Source organism: Nannobrachium achirus (genome assembly GCF_963921795.1).
Source record: "Nannobrachium achirus genome assembly, chromosome: 15".
Lineage (NCBI taxonomy): Eukaryota > Metazoa > Chordata > Actinopteri > Myctophiformes > Myctophidae > Nannobrachium > Nannobrachium achirus.
Window position 1 is genome coordinate 52,808,358 of NC_137822.1, and position 21,891 is coordinate 52,830,248.

At 41.4% G+C, this 21,891-nt stretch overlaps 1 protein-coding gene across 1 annotated transcript in view; it reads left to right on the forward strand.

Annotated features, from left to right (window-relative positions):
* The first annotated feature begins 5,158 nt into the window (after positions 1–5,158).
* slc38a9 (solute carrier family 38 member 9) overlaps positions 5,159–21,891 on the forward strand; it is a 32,215-nt gene continuing 15,482 nt past the window's right edge. The window contains exons 1-4 of the mRNA XM_080743774.1: positions 5,159–5,230; positions 6,775–6,903; positions 16,780–16,909; positions 20,315–20,433. Coding sequence (XP_080599900.1) covers positions 6,809–6,903; positions 16,780–16,909; positions 20,315–20,433 — 344 coding nt within the window. The 5' untranslated portion in view covers positions 5,159–5,230; positions 6,775–6,808. The remainder of the gene's footprint in view (positions 5,231–6,774; positions 6,904–16,779; positions 16,910–20,314; positions 20,434–21,891) is intronic.

The following is a 21,891-nucleotide window of genomic DNA, read 5'->3' on the forward strand; positions in this document are numbered from 1 at the left end:
ACACACAACACACTAGTTAAAGGAGGGGCGCTGTTTTGTGCAGGCCAGGCACACTCACCACTCACTCACAGGCACAGTTTACAGTTTACAGTTTAGGCATTTAGCAACACACACAGGGTATAGCTGCTCAGATTCACCGCTCCACTTCGAACCGAGGTTTGATTTTTATTGTAATGTTACACTACATAATATGATTGCCTCTTACTCTACCTCTAATGCCCTGTATTTGTTACTGAAACTGCTGTGCAGTCTGTGGCGCCTGGATTTCCCCTGCAGGATCAATAAAGGTGTCTATCTGTGAATAGACGATCATTTTTCTGGTCAGAAATGTCAATGGTTGCTGTAAAAAGATGTGTTTTACGTCAACCTACCAGCTATACTGTAAATAATGCGCAATAATGATGCACAAAAGAAAAGATAAAGCTTTTCCAAGATTTTGAATATGCCTCATCTTTTCTTTGCTCTAAGAACTATCTAAAACTAGCCCTTACCCGTTCAAAGATATGAGCTCCAAAATGATGTGCAGTGTGTGGGTTATGGGATGTGCACTGTGCATACAGTATATGAGGGATGGAAAGTAACTTTAACTGGTGCTTGCATGATAATATGTAGGAGCATCAATGTAAGAAATACCCGTTTCGTTTAATGGCTACCCCCCCCCCACCCGCCCACCCGCCCACCCGCCCACGCACACACCCGCCTGCCTGCACACACACACACACACACACACACACACACACACACACACACACACACACACACACACACAGAGAGAGCTGGTTAAACATGTTGCCTCATGCTAGATGCAGAATAGATGAGCCTCAAGCTAGATGCAGAATAGATAGTAGATACACCATAAAAATGCTAATATACAGCATACGATTTGTGAAAGTGACAAACGGGCTTCACAGTTATGTTGGGTGTGTTCATATGCTAATTGTGATGCGATTTCAGATCAATTGCTCCAGCCACTGAGGAGAAACGCTGTGACAGACAGACAGACAGACAGACAGACAGACAGACAGACAGACAGACAGACAGACAGACAGACACCCGTTCAAAGATATGAGCTCCGAAATGATGTGCAGTGTGTGGGTTATGGGATGTGCACTGTGCACACAGTATATGAGGGATGGAAAGTAACTTTAACTGGTGCTTGCATGCTAATATGTAGGAGCATCAATGTAAGAAATACCCGTTCCATTTAACGGCTACAGAGATACTGTGTACCGATCTGCATGATTTTTGGACATCATCTGTAACAGGGCCACACCCTGTTACAGATGATCCTTTCTCCTCACACCCACATATTTCTTGCTTTGTTGATTTCAACTTTCATTTAAAGGACCACTTTGCCCATTTCTGAAGCGGTGAAAGCCGCTTCCAAGGAGTGGCTTTGTGTGTCCCGTGCATGCAGAATTGAGGATTGGTCAAGCTTCACATGACAATTTGGCCCTCCAGATAAAATCATTCATTCATTCAGAAGTCATAAAAATCGCACCCGTGCGAAGTGAGCGGTGCAAACTAATTCCTGCGCAAATCAGTGTTGATAGGCATGCATGGCAATATTCTTTTTGTTGTGTATGATGTCAGTCTAGAGGTCTGCTCAGACTATATAAGTCTTTATTGTCATTTCTCATCAGTTAGTTGACCATGCTACGGATTGTAGCTTGTAAGAGTGTCATAGTGTAATGATAAGTGACCTTATTTACCTCCAGAGAGGCCTCCAGAGAGGCGAGAAGAGGCCAGAAGATGAATATTTTAGTTTTTCAAAGTCTGTTAATTTACTTGTAATACCTGCCTATCATTTATAACCTGTAAGATTTTCCACAGTCTGTCTAAAAGTGTGGTTATTTTTTCACTTATAAGTGATATTCATCTAATATAATTTTGAAATTCAAGGTTAGCACCGCTCAATAATTTTTTATGACGTATTTTACGCGGCCTAAACGCGTTATGACGTATTTTATGCGGCCTAAACGCGTTCTAAATCAGGGTGAACCAATCGAGTGCCTCTGTGACTATGACATCATGGACAGATCAACAGAATCGAAGTGTTTCATTGGTCTAGCGAACTCATGTCATCATCATTTGTGACATCATAGTTTTGGTAAAAAAGCGGTCTATAGGAGCGGTTAGCACCGCTCAAAAATATAGAACTAAAGCACATAGAAAGTATAGATCTAGAACACAGAATGTATAGATCTAGAACACAGATTTCATAGCTCTAGAACACATGAATAAAATTCACTGCTTCACTTCGAACCGAGGTTTGATTTTTAAAATGGTACTTTATTAACAGCCTTTATTTAGTGTAAGTGGAGACAGGCAGGAAACAGGGAGAGAGACGGGGAGTGACTGGGTACAAAGCAGCGCTACTGTTCATAAATCTGATGCATTATTATTAGACCAGGGCTTCTCAAAGTGTGATCCAGGGACCCCCAGGCAGGGGTCCTTGAGGGAGCTCCAGGGCTCTCACAGCAAAATTACTTAATGCACTGTAGCATTAAAATAAGTGTAGCCACTTTAAACACTACACCGGATATTTGAAAATAGCAGATCTACGGTTATATTCACATCTGGCCGCGGACCCCCATCTCAAAATATGTTGTTCCAGGGACCCCCCAGAAGCAAATATTTGGGGGTGCCCGCTGGCCTACTGGTCCGGGCGCATACCACTTAGGCATTGTCACATAGGCATGGATGCCTGGCTGCGTCGCCGGTTTGATTCCCGATCCAGAGGACCTTTGCCACGTGTCTCTCCCCATCTCTCCCCCCATATCCTGTCAGTCTACAGGAAGAAAAAAAAACATGATTTTAGAAAATAGCAAATCTGCAAGCTTGCAGCGCTGTGAGCTTGTAGATCTGCTATTTTTTAATAGTTAAAGCATAAATTAATGGTTAAAGTAGTTCCATCTCTTAATGGATTAAAACGTTGATGATGACAGGACTTTCAGCACTTTCTTGTATGTACAGTCTGTATGAACCGTTTTGACCTTGTTCTTTATTTTCTCAGTTCCCTGTCGGTTGGAAAAATGTAATCATCATTTGAGGATATTAGTCAGAAAGTGTCTTTCCGAGTTCCCTTTCTTCACCATCCCTTTGCAGTTGTTGCTGATGAGACAAAAACATAAGCACATATCCACTTTCATGTAGAGTGGTGGAAAGAGTATAGCTATATAGGTATAGGTGCTTTTACTCAAGTGTGGAGGGACAGTAATCAGAGGCAGCTACCACACCAGCAAAAGGATTCACAGGCAGTCTCCACTCCAGCACCACCCACAGATCTTGCAATGTGATGCCTTGTGTGCAACCAAGCACAAAACGACTTGTCTTAGTTCCTTTTCTTTCTTTTTTCATTTTTCTTTAGTTTTTGTCAGTGAAAAAAGCTAGTCTTTGTCATATTTTTAGTCAACAAAATCTGCAGACACCTTCTACAGTAATATTTTCCAAACTTTAGGTCAAGACTCACTCATAAATTAAAGACATTCTAACATTTTTTCAAAAGTAGTTTCATTAAAAAGAAAATCCATCCTTTCAATGTATGGGCCTATAATTATTGAGTGTCTTTTGTTTGTCTTCATGTAATTAGCTTGTTTTGTTTTCATGTATTCGTTTTATTTTCCTGTGGGATATCTGTTTGTGTTCTTGTTGTTGCTCTTATAGGTTATTTTCTTTAAGAGTGGTGCAATGACTGCTGTTTTCAGGGTCTGTGAGAAGTGACGCATGGTGAAGATAGGGAACTTGACACTTGCAGACTAAACATTTGCAGCAAACAGAGAACTGAAATTTCAACATTTTTTTTCTATACAAAAAGTCCAGTGCAATAATCAGGATTTTAAGTCCCACAAATCATTTTTGTAGCCTATCATTGTTTGATGTGCATGACACCTTTTAAAAAAAAAAATCTAAATAGATCTCATTCCCAAAATGAGACTGTTGTGACCCAGAGCAGCATGAGACCCTTCTGTTAACTGTCTTTGTTTTAAAATGTGTACCACACTGTCATAGACACCTGCACATTACGAGTTAATTACATTTAGGGCTGGTTTATGTCATTTTGTTTGTCCGTGACAAAAATCTAATAGCCTGTGTTGGTAGTTTCTGAGTATTTGTCTTGTTTAACAATGACAGTGAGATACTTGTTGCACTAACTAGCATTGACTGCTTTGGTCTCTTTTTTGTAAGACACTTTATGTATACTTATATTTAATTCGCCCCCTCTATTGATGCACCTTCTCTTTATTGGTACTGTACTGCTCTTGATCTATCTATCTATCTATCTATCTATCTATCTATCTATCTATCAAACTGTCCATCACAAGCTGGCATGGCGATGATTTAATCCTGTAGCCTATACTGTACATCAGCTAATTGAAAATAGCAGATCTACAAGATGTGACGCTGTGTGAGCTTGCAGATCTGCTTTTTTCCAATGTTGAAATAAAATTTGGAATTTGGAACATTCTAACAAGACAAATCTGGTTGAGGCCCCCTGGCACAAAACATTTTCATATGGGGGTTAGGGTCAAATACATAATTCATGTATTTGTACTCATTTGGACTGACCCTTATTTATTGGCCTTGAAATTAAAAAGTTTGAGAACCACGTACAGTAGCCTAAGTAGTAACACTCCTTTAGGCTTTACTAGTCCCAGTAGGCCACTAGGCCTATATCTTTATCATTGGTATCTTTTACTGCTCCTTCCCTGTGTTTCAGTCTGATCTGAGTCTGTGACCACCAAAAGTGACGTATATGGCCTTTCCTTCTTCACATAGCCTTGATCTTGGCTGAATGAATCCCACGCTCGGATCAATATTAATCATTATGAATAATAAACGTTATTTTATGGAACCCTGATCGAAACAAGTAAAAGGTGCTTTACGTCAAATTAATAAATAATAAAATAGAAGAACAAACCCAAACCAAAACGTGACGACATGTCACGTGACCATTGGACGCGGAAGCCCTTGGTATTCATCAAAAATAATATGAAATATAATGAACACAATAATTATGATTATAAAATACAGTCCACGCCTGAACAAGGTTACTTAAGAGTTAAAGTAAAAGAGAATAAACCATAGTAATTTAAAAAAAATAACGAAATAAACATAACAAAAACATGATGACTTGCGCATCACGTGACCGGTGTGGCTCGTTGTAAACATCAGCTGACTGGGGATCAGCGGAAGACCGACAGCACGAAACACTGCTTCTGCAAGTCTGGTAAGAAGAAGCTGTTTAATCTCATTTGATCCTAATCTGATTACATTCAATTTAACTTTAACTTGAATGACACTTCACCGTACGACGGTGTCGCTTGTCGAAAACAAGGGCGCTCCAAGATAAGCCCTTCTCGGCTCCTCCTCAGTGACTTGACAACAAAGTAACGACCCTTTTCCTTTTCCTGACAGGCAGCGATCACTAAAAGTGCATTAATTATTGTATTTATTTGATAAATGAATGAATCTGTAATATATTCCCAGATCCCATCCTCCCCTCCTTTTTAGATTTGCATTCAAGTTCATGTGCTTCAATTGAGCTTTGTCAGCATTTCCCCCCATACAAGCAAACTGTTATATTATGAACATATTTACTTAATGTATTTTATTTTTATGATGATGATTGGTTCCTTCGCCATTCGTGGATTTCTGCTAAAATTAATTTCCATTGCAAAGCATTGGCAGAATCTGCCCTCATATAGTAGAATTAAACTTCCCTATATTGAATTTCAATACAGCATTGCATGAAGAAGAGTTACTTTGTATAGTTTACGAAGCACTACAGTCTCTCTGCATTACAGTCTCCTCGCTTGTTGTAAGTCTCTCTGGATAGTAGGCCTGTCACAAATAGCCTAATTATCATTGCCTAATCGCAATTATTTAACTTTTTTTTTTTCATATTCGTTTCCATGTTGAAAACATCTTCATACATTTTCCAAAATAGCAGATCCACAAGCTCACAATGCCTCGCAATGTGACATGTTGTAATAAATGGACTAATAGGCCAATCAGTCAAATACATATAGCAGAGATGGAAATGAAAACATGTACATAAACGTCTATTTAACATCTATGTATGAAAAGTCGCATAAACATCATACTGTACCATGACAAAATGGAAAACATTAATTACGTCTTTTCTCTTTTTTAGCATGAAGCAAACAAAACATACAGAAATTCATACTCATACTATGCATATAATCCATATGCGTGGTATGAGTCTGGCGTAGAGGATTGCATCCCATGCCAGAAAGTCTTCAATAAACGTATTTATTGCGACCGTAGGTTGCAGTTTACTATCAGAACCGTCACATCTTGTCCGTGTCTGTATGGGTAACGCTCGTCTTTTTTGTTGATTGACTCTCACATTCTGACATCAAGCTCTGACATCACTGTGAGGGGAACCAAATCCCCTTTATGCCCATAATATGGAGATCCCTATGTGGAGCATCACCTGGATCTCCATTATGTAAAAGTCCATATATGGACTCTCCTGAACTTGAATGTCTTACTGTATGTTGAAAGAATTGCCCTCACTTTGTAGAAATCCATGCCGTAAGCCACATCTCCAGTATTGTCTTTTTTATGCTTACAGTAAGTTCATTGTGGTATCAAGCACCGAACATAGCCGACCTCCAAGCTCACAACACGTCGTGAGCTTGGAGGTCCGCTATTTTCTACATTTTCACCAAAAAGCAATTATTTTGAGAGATTTCAGCCGCTGCCTCTCTAACATTCTCCTCACGTCCCTGGACTCTGGTTCCTCAGGTAGAGACAGTGACCGCCGGCCCACCGTGTGACGATGGAGGAGGATTGCAGACCGCTGTTGAGCTCCATACGGACCGAAGAGAGCTCCCTCCGCGGTTCCACAGACTCCCTGGACTCCAGGATCAAACGGTACGCTCACCATCATGATCATAATGTACACCATCATGATCATAATGTACACCATCATGATCATAATGTACACCATCATGATCATAATGTACACCATCATGATCATAATGTACACCATCATGATCATAATGTACACCATCATGATCATAATGTACACCAGGGATTCTCTTGTCTAAATCACTCATTTCAGAAGACCCCCAGTTTTAAATGCACTAGGCCACAGATTCTATACTTTTTTTACTTCGCTCTTTTGTCTCTGTGACCCCAATCTACGCTTTAAAATCCTCCTGTGTTCATTTAACTTGTAAGTTACAGACGGACCCATGAGGGTCATTTAGGATCCATTTGTACACTCATAATCATGTAGCGTGGGACCCCTGGAACCCCCTCAAGGACCTCTGGCGGTCCCTGGACCCCACATTGAGAACCAGTGGTGTAAACGATTGTCTGTTACAGACAGTAGGATGGAAGGTGAATCCAGTAACATTCATAAATTGATCTTCCAAGATCGATTTTTATTTAAAAGAAATTGCAATACTTTTAACACTTATGCTGCCAAACTTTACTTTCACGCGGAGAACAAAAAATACAACCGCAATGATCCGTGAATACGTTATGGTCCATAGAAAACAGTCCTTTTTGACAAAACGGGTTATATCACGGGAAAAGAAGGCGAGATATATCCATGTTTCTGCAGCCAGAATGAATACGATTCAATGGACACCGGCTGATGTTGTGTTCCAGCAAGGAATCATGGGAAACTGAGTTTTTTTCCCCGCTCACCCCCGGCCACGGCAATGCAGGGGCTATCGGTTACCATGGTAACCAGTTAACAGGTCTCTGAGTAGACGTGTTAGGCATACCATGTGTTAAAATCAACCGACACAAACGCATTCAGTTAAGGGTTAAATGCCTTGCTCATGGACCACTTTGACACACAGACTGCAGCTGGGAGGTGAACCAGCGCCCTCCAGACTACCTCTCTACTCTCTAAGCTACAGCTGCCACGCGTTCTTAGAATTATTCGCTGATTCTGACAATAACACGGTACATGACATGGCGTCTGCAGCGAATGATATGGGCATGTAAAACGATAGCCAATGATAACATGGTAAGCGCGTATCATATGACTCGAGACATGGATGTGATCTCTGAAGTCAAGTTTGTTTAGTGAGAGGAGTCACTCATGGAATTGTGAAGAGGCTGTAGCCTAGAAAGATTAAACGGACACACGCGTGACATGATAAAGATCATTTGTTGGCGAATACGCTTCAGATAAAGAGCTCTGTGTTGTGGTTGGGCTAACAGCATTGACCACAGCATTGACTGTGAAGGACAAATGTGACTATAAAAGGTACATTAATAGTGTATCACATACTATATGGTTAATGATGTGGAATCAATGAATTATGGGAGTTAAAATAAGTGTTAAATACCTCTGTATTGTGATAGTAGTCGTTGCTGCAGGGGTTTTCAAAGTGGGTGGTGCCGCGCCGGCAGTCCAGGGGTGCCGCAAGATAATTTGATGATATTTGGAATTTATTTGGACACTTAAAAAAATATTTAGTATCATTTTAAACTTTAAGTGCAATGTTATTTTCAGTCAGTTCTAACCAAAATGGCTATTATCTCAACGTTTTCCTCGCAACATTTGGTAAAGCAAGGCTCTGCTTCATCATACAAGACTGTCGCACAAAACAAGTGAAAACAGGCGATCTACAAGCACACAACGCCTCGCGATGCGAGACGTTGTGTGCTTGTAGAACGTGAATAGAAAATTACAAAGTAGGTACCTCGGATAAAAAAAAATATTTATGGGGTGCCCTGAGACAAAAAAGTTTAGGAACCCCTGCTATAGAGTGTTTGTTCAGTAACAGGGGTCCCCATCTTTCCAGCTCTTTAGTAAACCGTTAAAAACAGACCATACATTTTCAGGTTGGGATTCCAATTTCATCCAACCAGGAGAGATCTTATGCAGGATACAGGGTGCAGTCATTTGTGTTGGAACTATTGGAACACTATAAAACTCAAGTTCTCTCCTCATTGGAGAAAATTGGTATCCCACCTGACAATGTATTTTCTGTGTATTAACCCATTAAGACCGGGAACACATTATTACTTTAAAAATAGCAGATATACAAGCTCACAGCCGCGCTGCAAGCTTGTAGATCTGCTATTTTTGAAAGATTGGGAACGTGCAAGTCTTTGAATATTTTTGACCCGATTCTAAGGTTTTTGAAAAACGCATGTTTCTACGACAGTCGTTCTGAAACTTTTCATGTCAAGGACCCCTACAATTATATGTATTTGGCCATGGACCCCCATCTCAAACTTTTAGGTATCAGGGACCCCCCATAAGCAAATATTTGAGTTACAAATGTTCGCTTTAATACAGATATTTTCAAAGATTTGCATGGTTTTAAAAAAAATTGCAGATCTACAAGCTTGTAGATCTGCTATTTTTAAATAGCTAAAGTATAAAATAATTCCAGGTTTTAATGTTATTATCATAATATAGAACTTTAACATTTTAACAACAACAAAATATCACTTACTCCACCTAGGTTTTGTTAACATTATAATTTTACGGACCTACAGTATATACAGTATTTAGATTTATGATTGGTTAGGAAAGTTAAAAGCATATTTTCCATTTACCAATCAAACTGGTAAATAATGATGATGATGATGATGATAATAATGGACGTGAATAGAAGCCTATGTTCCGAACAATCCTGGGTTGGACCTTTAAGCTTTTAAACTTGTTTACTGGTAAGAGGGACCAGCATTCCTACTCTGACTCCACCATAGAAAACAATCACGTTTGTGTGTGTGTGTGTATGTCCTCGCCAGTTTGTGTTAACTTTAATCCACTTTGGTATTTCACAGCTACTAACTAGCTTTCCGTATTGTGCAACGCACGCTCTCTCTGCTCTCTCTCTGCTCTCTCTTTGTATCTCTCTCTCTCTCTCTCTCACACACACACACACACACACACACACACACACACACACACACACACACACACACACACACACACACACACACACACACACACACACACTTATTTTGGAACGTTCCATGCATGTTTTGACAATTATGAAGTGGAGTCTACTGGAAGCTTGTGTTGCCTTGTTTGTGGTGTTGTCGTGATTGTGTTTTTATTCATTAATGTGGAAATTAAAACCAAATATAGACCCTGCCATTGAACCCAGGGCCTAGAAGAGCTAATGCCTGATATACTGTAGTATATAGGGCAGTGCTTCTCGAACTTTTATGTCAAGGACCCCCACAGACATTAATATGTATTTGGCTGTGGACCCTGAAAAGCTTTTGTGCAAGAGATTTGTGCTGTTAAAATGATTTGAAAATATTCCAAAACCTTTTTAAGCAATTTTTGTTGGGGCTTTTTGGGATTTATTTATGTTGTTATAGTAGAGACACAGGAAATAGGGAGAGAGAGAAATGGGGAGAGACATGCCTTAAAGATCATCGTAAACAGGACTCGAACCCGCCATGCGCCGTCAGGCTACATTGGAGCTTAGGTGCCCCGTTCTGGGCCGAAATATTTTCACTTTTTTAACGGCTGTTTGAAAATAGCACATCTACAAGCTCAAACAAATTTGAGCTTTTAGATCGACTATTTTCAAATAGCAAATGTGGGCCTATACTGTAGGGTGAAAGTGGTCGAACAAATCATTGAATCATAATTCAAAGATTATTATGTTGGGAGGTCACAGCCTGAAAAGGTAGAGGAGCACTGTTCTAGGGCAGTGTTTCTCAACCACGGTGCCTGGGGACCTTAAGTGTGCAACTGAGAAGGGTCAAGTGTGCCCCTAGAAACTGCTTGAAAGCCAGTATTGTATTTATCATTTTAAAAATGATTTAAACTAGTGAAGCACACTGCAAGCACACAACGCCTTGCACCGCGAGGCGTTGTGTGCTTGTAGATCTGCTGTTTTCACTACTGTTGTGCGACAGCCTTGTATGATGAAGCAGGGCTTTACTTTGCGAAGAAACGTACAAATTTGAAACTTGGTGACGATATTTACACCCCCGTATTATGTTTGTGGAACATGAAAAATGTGCCCATTCAGAAAAAAGGATGAGAAACACTGTTCTAGGGGATTGAGGGACAGCAATCTGGCTAGCCATCGTCAAGGAAAAGTTCAGTCGCTCTTTTTGCAGCAATGCAGAAGTCTGTAAATGAGAGACTAGAGAGACAGTAACATATCGAATGAAAACATGACGTGATGTGACGTTTATTTGTCAAGACAAAGTGAGTGTCTGAACAGAAACAAACAGGAAAGGGATTGGTGAGTGCCAAATCAATGTGATCAATACAACAGAAACCCACCAGCTGAGCAAAGAAAGCATCTAATCTGAGCAAAACACACTGGACAAACAAACCTCTGCTACGCGATCAAACAAAAAAAATACCGTGGCGGGCACTCACCTCTAACCTAATGTGCTTAAAGGGGTCTCTGACTTATTTTTACGTCTACTCTGGCTTTTGTTTTTATATTTTTTAAGTTCTTTCGATTCAATATTTGATATTCAATTCGTCAGACATGCCTCTGTTCATTCAAATTCAATCTCCCTTTTTAAATTTACTGCCATATCCCGAGTTTCCACGAGCTAGTCCCGTTGTTTCAGACCGCCACACCCGAGTTTCCCGAGCTATTAGATTAATTCAGTGCCAGTGGTTCTCAACCTTGTCAGGCCGCTACCCCCAAAATTATCATTTGAACTGGGGACCCCCCACCCTGAGCACTAACAGCTTAAGCATTACATTTTGTTTAACACGGTTCTATTGTGAAAATAGCCGATCTACATGCTCACAACGCCTCGCGCTGCGAGGCGTTGTGAGCATGTAGATCGGCTATTTTCTGCCTCTAATATCTGACAATTTGGCAAATGTTTATTTAGTCATTTTAGAGGTATTAAAAAGTCCTTCAATTGTCACTTTAGAAATGTGCAGATACCCTCTATACACTTAAACTTTATGTTGGTTTGTTTACTGTTGAGTGAGAAAACATGTTGCACATTAAGTTTATCATCTGGGGACCCCCAAAATATTTTTGGGACCCCCCTGGGGGTTCACAGGTTGAGAACCACTGGATTCAATAGATTTAATTCAAAACAATAAAAAATTGGATCGCCAAAATCGGGTTCCTAAGTGCTCCAAAAACAGAGCTTCCGGTTAGGGTCCGGAAACGGATACGAAGGGGGGCGGGACAACATGTTTCTCTGTGTCAATCTCCCCTCCGTTCACTTTTTCGTTTAGACAAAACTAGAGCTAGTGCAGTGAACGTGTCATGGATTTTACTGGGGGGGGTTTTGCTCACAAGCGTGCCATGCTGTGCGCACGGATCGTCGCGCACGATGGGCACGCACGCGCCCACCCTAAAAGGTAAGAAAATCGTGGAGAACCAAGAACGTGTGTTTTTTTTATCTAAAACATGGTTAATGGGTTTACAATGGGTTTCTATATTTATCATCATCTGATAAAATAAATATCTCATTTTGAATCAAGCAACTGAAAAAAGTATAATAATAAAAAATAAAAAATAAACTTTTGTATGCACATAAACGCCTGATTTTGACCCCAGAAGTGTTTTAAGTTGAGGCGAAATACCACTTTAACATACAATGACTACCTGTGGAATGAAAACATGTGTTTATGTTTTCAACCAGCATGGTGTCGTACATCCATGCCTCCATGGCATGCTTTAGTGTGCTGTCTGTACAAACTGGTCACTTTAAAAGACAGCATAAGAATTCCATATTATATTGTATTCATATAATTAGGCCAATGCCTGTTGGGAACACATTCCCCTTGTGCAGTACCCATTATCATAGTACCTGGAGACCAGTCTGTGGTGTCGGCACTTTGACTTCATATTGATCCCATCAGGGATCTCGGGTTTAGGCCTGTCACGATAATTACATTATCTTCTAATCATCATAATCATTTCCGTGTTGAAAAAACAAACAAAAAAAACATCTATTAAAATTATTCAAAGATAGTGGAATTAGCCGATCTACAAGCTCACAACGCATCGCGATGCGACACGTTGTGAGCTTGTAGATCGGCTATTTTCACTATCAGTGTTCTTTTTATAAAGTATAAAGTTGTCAATTATGTCAGTAATTTCTTTGTATATTTAGGTTATGTGTCATATCTGCCATGTGTAACTTCAAAGCCTAAAAGCCAACAGAAATGTAATTTTCAACGACAAAAACTTGAATCGCAATTACTTCCGATTCTGACCGAAATTCCCACTCCCATCAGCACAACACACCCTTAGCTCCTCAGGGATACACACATGCCGAGTCTGAAGTTCATCTGTTGGACGGTGCTCGAGTTATGCCATGCATGCGGCACACTCAACGCACGCACAGACAGATTCCGTGCCATTTATAGATAGATTTATATGACTTCGTTAATTAGTCTTGGACAGGGTTTCCCCCCCCCTCGTGTATACGGTCAGTAATTGTGTACTTTGTCATAACGACGTTGTCGCGTGCTAAAAATAGCTGATCTACAAGCTCACAACGCTCTTTGGCTTACAGCGTTGGGAGCTTGTAGATTGGCTATTTTAAAAGGTTTTGCTGTTTTTATTTGACAGTTTGGACCAATGTTTGACCAGTTTTTATGGTGTAGTTCAGGGGTGGGCAACTTTGATGATGGAGAGGGCCACTACATTTTCACACTCACTCCAGAGGGCCACATTGCATATACATAGCAAAAATAGCCGATCTACAAGCTCAAAACGCGTCGCAGGGCGACGCGTTTTGAGCTTGTAGATCTGCTATTTTTGAATTGGAACCCCGAAAAGCAACTTTTTTTCCCTTCTTTTGTTTTAAAATGTCAAATGCATTCATATGTTCTTATGTTAACTTTATGAACTTAAATACAAACACATTGGACATAAAAAATACAATAATATCGACGCGTTTTGAGCTTGTAGATCTGCTATTTTTGAATTGGAACCCCGAAATGTAACTTTTTTCCCCTTCTTTTGTTTAAAATTTTCAAATGTATTAATATGTTCTTATGTTAACTTTATGAACTTAAATACAAATACATTTGACATAAAAAAATACAATAACATTTTAATACTAGTCATTTAGCTACTAATATAGACTGAAGTAATTAAAGCCGGTCATTTTTTTCCATGTTTGGAATTGTAACAGCTGAAATCAATAATATATCAGTACTCCAATATCAACCTGCGGGCCGTATTAAGTGAAGGTGGGGGCCGCATGTGGCCCCCAGGCCGCCAGTTGCCCATGTATGGTGTAGTTTGTTGTATAAATCAGGCTAGTTTGACGATGGTTCATGTCGACAGTATTCTTGCTGTTTATTGCTGGCACCGTCTGTTTATTGGAACTGGAAGATATGACTCACTCAAAGGTCAAAGTGTCATCATTGGTCATGTGACAGGAAACGAGAGGAGACCTGAAAGAGATGGTGTGGGTGGGTTATACAGGTGGTTGGTGTACTGTAAGTCATTGGGTCTCAAAGTGAGGTCCAGGGACCCCCAGGGGTCCTTGAGGGGGTTCCAGGGGGTCCCAAGCCAAATTTATATTTGGGAGCCAAATGCACCCAACCCATTATATGTCTGTAACTCTGACACATAAATTCCATTTGTGTGTGAGTTAAATTAACACTGATGATACTACAGTGTTGATTGGGAGGTCCCGAATTCATGGGTTCAATTTGTAGTCCTACAGTGGCCATGTTGAGGACCAACACAGGTGTTTCACTTGTCTGATTGGCATAGAATGAATGTTCTACATCAATCAGAACACCTGTGTTGGTCCTCAATATGGCCGCTGTAGGACTACAAATTGAACCCATGAATAGGGAATGGAACTAGTTAATTGCGACCGTAGGGAGCTACTTACTGTAGAAACCTCCACGGGCTGTCTGTGAGTGAGTGAGTGAGTCCGTCACACTTTTGCCCTGCTCATATCTCCACAACCGTTGCCCCCATCCATGCCAAATTTTGCACACACACTCCTTGACTGCCAAACTACAACCTCCAAGGACCCCCGGAGCCCCAGGGACCCCCAGGTCCCTGGGGGACCCCCAGATGTAAAAAATGACCAAATGTGCTCACACGTCACACGTCACACTTTTTCCCTGCTTATATCTCCGCACCCGTTGACCCGATCCATGCCAGATTTTACACACACACTCCTTGCCTGCCAAACTACAACCTCCAAGGACCCCCGGAGCCCCAGGGACCCCCAGGTCCCTGGGGGACCCCCAGATGTAAAAAATGACCAAATGTGTAAAAATGACCAAATGACCACCCCAACGGGGCTGCTCACGGGGAATTCCCGGGGACCACCGACTCCTGGTGCTCCAGAACGGATGCAAAAGTGGTGGCGCCCCCAGTGGAGGACCCCCTGCCACTGCAGCGCACATAAAATGCCGTAACTCGGGCTAGGAGCGTCCGGGAGAGCCGGGGCCGGTACCTATTCGTCCGCCAAGGCAACGCGGAGACCCCACCCCTCATTTCTCACATGGCCCTATTCTAGCGCCACCTTCAGGCCGATTTTTAAAACACATTTTTGGACACTGCTCCTACAGTTTTTGGCCTAAAATCACAAATATCACTACACAGCATGTCTACACTCATGTCATCAACATGGATCAGGAAGATTTTGGAAAAACAAATTTTTGCCCTATTTGTGGAGATAAGCCACCTACGGTCGCTTATCTCCCGATTAGGGAGTCTTACTGGTTTGTATTGATAGTGAGCACCTTATCGATCCTGCTATTGAGCGTTTTGTAATATTTTGTGGAAAGATGCGAGACGACAAATTCTGAACAGAACTCTTTTTTTTTTTGTGACTGAGTTTGCAGTTGACCACCATCTATGAAGATGATAATTGACTAAATTAACACATATATTCATTAAAACAATCATTCATTAGTGTGCAGTAAGTATTAAATGGCTTTATATTATGAATAGTACTGTAATAATTTCTGATCACCTCTTGTCTTGATTGTTTAAACATGACGTCATGGGCCACGATGCTCAATAACAAGCTTGATAAGCCCAAAGCTTATTGATACCGGGTACTCAATACATTTGTTATCGAGTTTGTAGTGGACCCTTGTTTCGAGCTACATCCCTAGTCCCGAAGATCTGATAAAGAAAAACTCCTACGTCTTCAAATGCTAAAGGAAAAAAAGAAAGCTTTAATGGCAATACACAACGTTTCGGTCTGATAAATGAAGATAGCCTGATGAAGGCCTAACACATTGGTTCTCAAAGTGGGGTCCGGAGACCCCCAGGGGTCCTTGAGGGGGTTCCAGGGGGGTCCCCAGCTAAATTATAGATAGTTAGGAGTAACCAAAAAGACCTTGGTCTTTAACTCAGAGAGAGTACAAATGGAGCCAAATGGACCCGTTAAGGTCCATTTGGTTCCATTTGTACTCTCTAAGATTTTACAATATAAATCAGGGTCCCAGATATAGAAATGCCATTACATTGGGGTCTGTACTGTAGCCCTAATGCATGCAGCATGTCAAACTCGGGTCCTTGAAATCAAAATGGTTGAGAATCACAGCTAGAGCCATAAAAATCCTCTCTTATGGGGGTCCCTGGCATATCTTTTCAAATGGGGGTCTAATACGTCTCAATTTGGGGGTCCTTGACATGAAAAAGTTTGAGAACCATTGGTCTAACAGACCGGAATGTATATTCCTTTTTTTTTTTTTTTGCAATTGAAGACTAGGTGCGTTTTCTTTTTCAGTGCGATGGAACCTCGTTTGTTCTCCTCGACGCACCTGTCATCTTTGTAGGTGTTTAAGAGACTTGCTGGTCATGATGCTAACTGTGTCTTGTGTCACAGGCCGTTCTACGTGGAGCCACGGAACATCGTGGAAGACGCTCCGCAGGAGAGGGTGTCTGCAGAGGCTGCTATCCTCAACAGCAGAGTGCACTACTACAGTAGACTGACTGGGAGCTCTGATAGACTGCTGGTACGCACGCACACACACACACACACACACACACACACACACACACACACACACACACACACACACACACACACACACACACACATACTACATTAGACTGACTGGGAGCTCTTGATAGACTGCACACACACACACACACACACACACACACACACACACACACACACACACACACACACACTCTTTTACAGAAGACTATCTGGATCAGGAGAGTGTTTTTGCAGGTCGTTCAGTCCGAGTGTATAAAAAAAGCAACTGGGTTAAGGCAGCGGAAGCTTGTGATTGGCTGCACGAAAGTCTCCGGACTTTCGTACACGGAGATACACCTAAACCCCCTATGCCTAAACCTAACCTTAACCCTAACCTCAGTAAAACTAACGCTGGTGAATGCTAACCTGGTGAATGCTAACCTGCTGAGTGCTGAAGGTTAAACTGATCAGACCAACGGTGCTTAACCCAGTTGCTTTTTTGATACACTCGGACTTAAAGGAGTCATCCAGACCAAAACACATGTAGGGTTAAATCTGCCTTTTATCATACCCCTTTATACCTGCTTTAGTCCAATTTTTTTCATAGCTGCCCCTGTTGCTAGATTTCAGCTGCCCCTGTTGCTAGATTTTGCAGGCCCTCTCATAACTAACAGAGTAGAGAAGAAGAAGAGAATATGGTCCCGCGCCTTCGGGACGTTTTTTGTCGCGTACATTTGCACATACGTGAGATTTATCTCTGCATTTTACCCATCCTATAACAACTAGGAGCAGTGAGCAGCCATATTCGGCGCTCGGGGAGCAATTTTGGGTTAAGGTCTTGCTCAGGGACACATTGACACATTGCTGCCTGACCGGGAATCGAACCAGGGACAACCAGGGGAACTGGTTCCCCAGGCAGGCTCCCTAACCACTCAGCTATGGTCACCCTATAAGATAGACTTTATACTAGTGCGGTTATTTCTTCAGCTTCAAAGTTAGTATTTTTTATTGGATTGTGTTTACACAACGTCCTGAGACCAACCACACCGCTGTTTTGACCTCACAGGCACCCTTACTTGTCAAACCGACCCCTCCCTCCCCTCCCTTTCTAGCCTCTCCTCTCCCTGCTCTGGTGCAGAGCAGAAGCCGTTTGACAAGTAAGGGTGCCTGTGAGGTCAAAACAGCGGTTTTGTTGGTCTCAGGACGTTGTGTAAACACAATCCAATAAAAAATACTAACTTTGAAGCTGAAGAAATAACCGCACTAGTATAAAGTCTATCTACTCTGTTAGTTATGAGAGGGTCCGCAAAATCTAGCAACAGGGGCAGCCGAAATCTAGCAACAGGGGCAGCTATGAAAAAAATCGACTAAAGCAGGTATAAAGGGGTATGATAAAAGACAGATTTAACCCTATATGTGTTTTGGTCTGGATGACTCCATTAACCCTGCAAGACCCAAATGAATTTCTACTGGCCAAATTAAAAAAAAGAAAAAAAAATCAGATGCTGTTGTAGGAGTCCTAATCACAGGAAAATGTAATGTTAAAAAAATAATAATGTTTTTGTAAGGTTTTATACCCATAAATCATAAATCATGCTCTAATTTGCATTTTGGGGATATTTTTCACAATAATAACATATGTACATGTTCTAGACATTCTAATGATAATGAAAAAATATATTAAAGGCATTTTACTTATGTTTTAGTGAGGAATAGCTTCAGTTCGTCCAGACGCTGGAATTTTAACTTCTCTGGGAGGTGTGAATGTCAGCCCCTGTGGGGGGTATTTATATGCAAATAGCGTGGCCAATGGCATTGTAATACTAAACAATAGGATTTAATGGTGATGTTAATGTGAAAAAAGAACAGGAAAACTAACTTACATTTTTTTTTAAATGATTTAAAAAAATGTTGCCAAAAAGCAACGCTGGGCCTTGCAGAGTTAAAGACCTGCAAAAAATACTCTCCCTATCTGGATCATCAGAACAGACTGTTTCTCAAATGGGGGGATGTCTCCCCCTATGGGTTTATATTGGTACTACAGGAGGTAAATGAAGAATGCTTTTTAGTTTTATGTTAAATGATAAAACATTAGGGGTGTCTTCTAAAAATCGACGAATCGACGCGTCGTTTTAAGCCCCGGGAATCGACGCCAATTGTTTGAGTCGAAGCGAAAATATATATTTTTTTATATCACCAGTTAGCCTACTACTGCCAGTACTGCGGTGCACTGCTGGACTGGTGTGGTGTCATGTACTTCCAATGAGAAGTAGCAATTGGCGAACAGTTATTTATTGTCTTGCACCAGCGTCGGGTTGAAAGTGAGACGGAACGGCCAGAACGGTTCAGACCGCCGCTTCGTTAAAACATTCAGAGCCGGGACTGTTCCGTTAAGAGGAGGAAGCACGCTGTCAAAATCCCATATTAAATAACCTGCCACAGCACAAACGCGCGTCCACGAAGTAGTAAACAATCTTCTAAAGTCAAATTAACATACACAAGTGTAGGCTACAAGTTACATTTTCTAATTAAAGTGCTTCTGAATTGTTCCAGTGTTGTAATCCATGATGAATGATTGTGTTTCGCTGTGTTTGCGTCCATGACTGCTGGCTCAAGCGGGAGCTGTGCCTCCACCTGTTTATGATCCTTTTCTGAAATGAATCCGTTCTCGACACTGACTCATTACTCTGTCAGTGCTCTGTGTCCCGCGACTGCGGACTGGATCCCATCGTTCATTTAAAAGAGCCGTTCAAGAGAGCGGAATCGTTCGCGAATGTCTCATCTATTCTGCACGCTGCCGAGAGACGGGGCAGAGTTGAAACAGCGGAGATGTTTTATTTGTTTTAACGGTGTGTTATAACTCTATGGTTGTACACTGCTATGCAGATAACATTTGTGCTCGCGCACCGATATCACCGAAAACACTGTGTATTCAATTCATCTCTTAATGTATTATTCTATTATGTTGACGTGGTTTAAAGCAACACTTTTTCTTTTTTTTTTTACACAAAGTAGACTATAAAACGATTCGTCGACGCGTCGGATTAACCCCCGCGACTCGAATCGACTTCATAAATCCTGTGTCGAAGACAGCCCTATAAAACATTGACACACTTTGTCTGAATCTGCTGTTCTATAAAGTGTTAAACCAAGTTAAATGAATAACCTGATTATCACAACTGTTATTGAATCGAAAACAATACTTATTGGCACATCATTTTAACATATTGACTTAAGAAATGGCCTTAGTGAAATGTTATGACCACAGTTTAAAATAAATCTGGTCAGGAAGCAACTGTTTCACTCCATTTCGTATTTGTAACGTTATCGTCTTCAAAATGTGGCTTATCAACTGCTGCAACTAATACATTTCTCAGTGATTATACTGTCGATGACTTTTCCACGTCCTCATCGTTATCTTAAACCCCTCCCACAGAGCCCCCCGGACCATGTGATCCCACGGCCCGAGGAGATCTACATCTACAGTCCTCTAGGGACCGCCTTCAAGGTTACCGGGGGCGACCGCGCCTCCAGAAACCCCAGTATCGTCACCATGTAAGTAGGGGTGGGCGATATGGTGATAATTATCGTTGAGACGATACAATGTCTCCACGATATGCCTTTTCAGAGGTATCGTATATATATATATCGTGATGCAAATTGAGGGAGCCTTGTAAAAAATCCTGTTTGATCGTTAATGCAGAGATTCATTGCAGAATTCAATTTAAACCTTCATTTTGGTCTAAATCAGTAGTTCTCAAAATGTAAAATGTCATGGTCTCCACTTAACTCTGACAGCATGTATACTGTCAGAGTTACATACTTGTAAAGTTCAATTTAGACCTCCCAAAAGGAACCCAGAGAGTCTAGTTTTTGTCAAGTAACTTGAAAAATATCCATAAAAACCAACTTGAAAAAAGAATCGTGATAAAATCGTGTATCGTGATACAGCTTGGGAAAATATTGTGATATTGTATTTTTCCATATCGCCCACCCCTACATGTAAGTAGACACTACTGCAGGGGTCTTCAACAGTTACACAGTTAAGTCAGGGGCCACCAAATATTTGTGTGATAAGAACCTTTTGGTGTGGTTTCTTTCGACCTCTTGCAGTTGGCTCATTAATGTAATCTACGTGCTCACAATGCTTTGCGTTGCGAGGCGTTGTGAGCATGTAGATCTGATATTTTCACAATGTCTGCCTCTAAAGCTGGGTTCAAACATGAAGCTATTTCTTCTATTCTAGTCGCTTCTATCGCGTCACTTTGTCGCGCAGGTCCGCGTTGGTAAAAAATCATGTCCCGTTGGAATCAAGGCGAAACACCCGGTCGATGGGCGGAGTCAGGGGGAAGCTACGGTTGCTTCAGTTGGATTTTTCCTTGCAACGCGAGGCGTTGTGAGCATGTAGATCTGCTATTTTCACAATAGAACCGTGTTATACAAAATTCCTCAACTCTTAGTGCTCGTCAGTTAAAACATGATTATTTCGGGGGTCACGGCCTGAAAAGGTTGAGAACCACTGGCATACACTACCTGTCTTTGGGCATTGCGCATAGGAGTAAGTGACCTGTTATTGAGCTGAATTATTGTTATATAGTCCTGGAAATTGGGTTAAAGTTATACCATGTAACTTTTTTTATAAAACAAATCTTAAAATTGTCCTAACTGTTAAATCGCTAAAGTTTTAGAACCCCCACTCCGTTATTTTCAGCTTCTAAAGCCTTCTCTTTATATGTTTTCTATGATCCCTACCGGGGACCGGTTTTCGCGGCAAAATTGCGTCATCACACTACCGGCCAATCACAGCGAGGGTTATACACTGCCGGCCAATCACAGCGCATCTTGGAGTGGGGTCGCTAGGGCGGCCATATTTGTAGTCTCCCGTGTGTCTCTATACTCGGGTGCACGGTGAAGCATGGGTGAAGGAGTGTATCTCCGGAATGGCTGAACGCACAGCAACCAGGGACCCCTCAAAAGATAGATCTCGGCGAGGTGGAGGCAGACGCGGGGGTG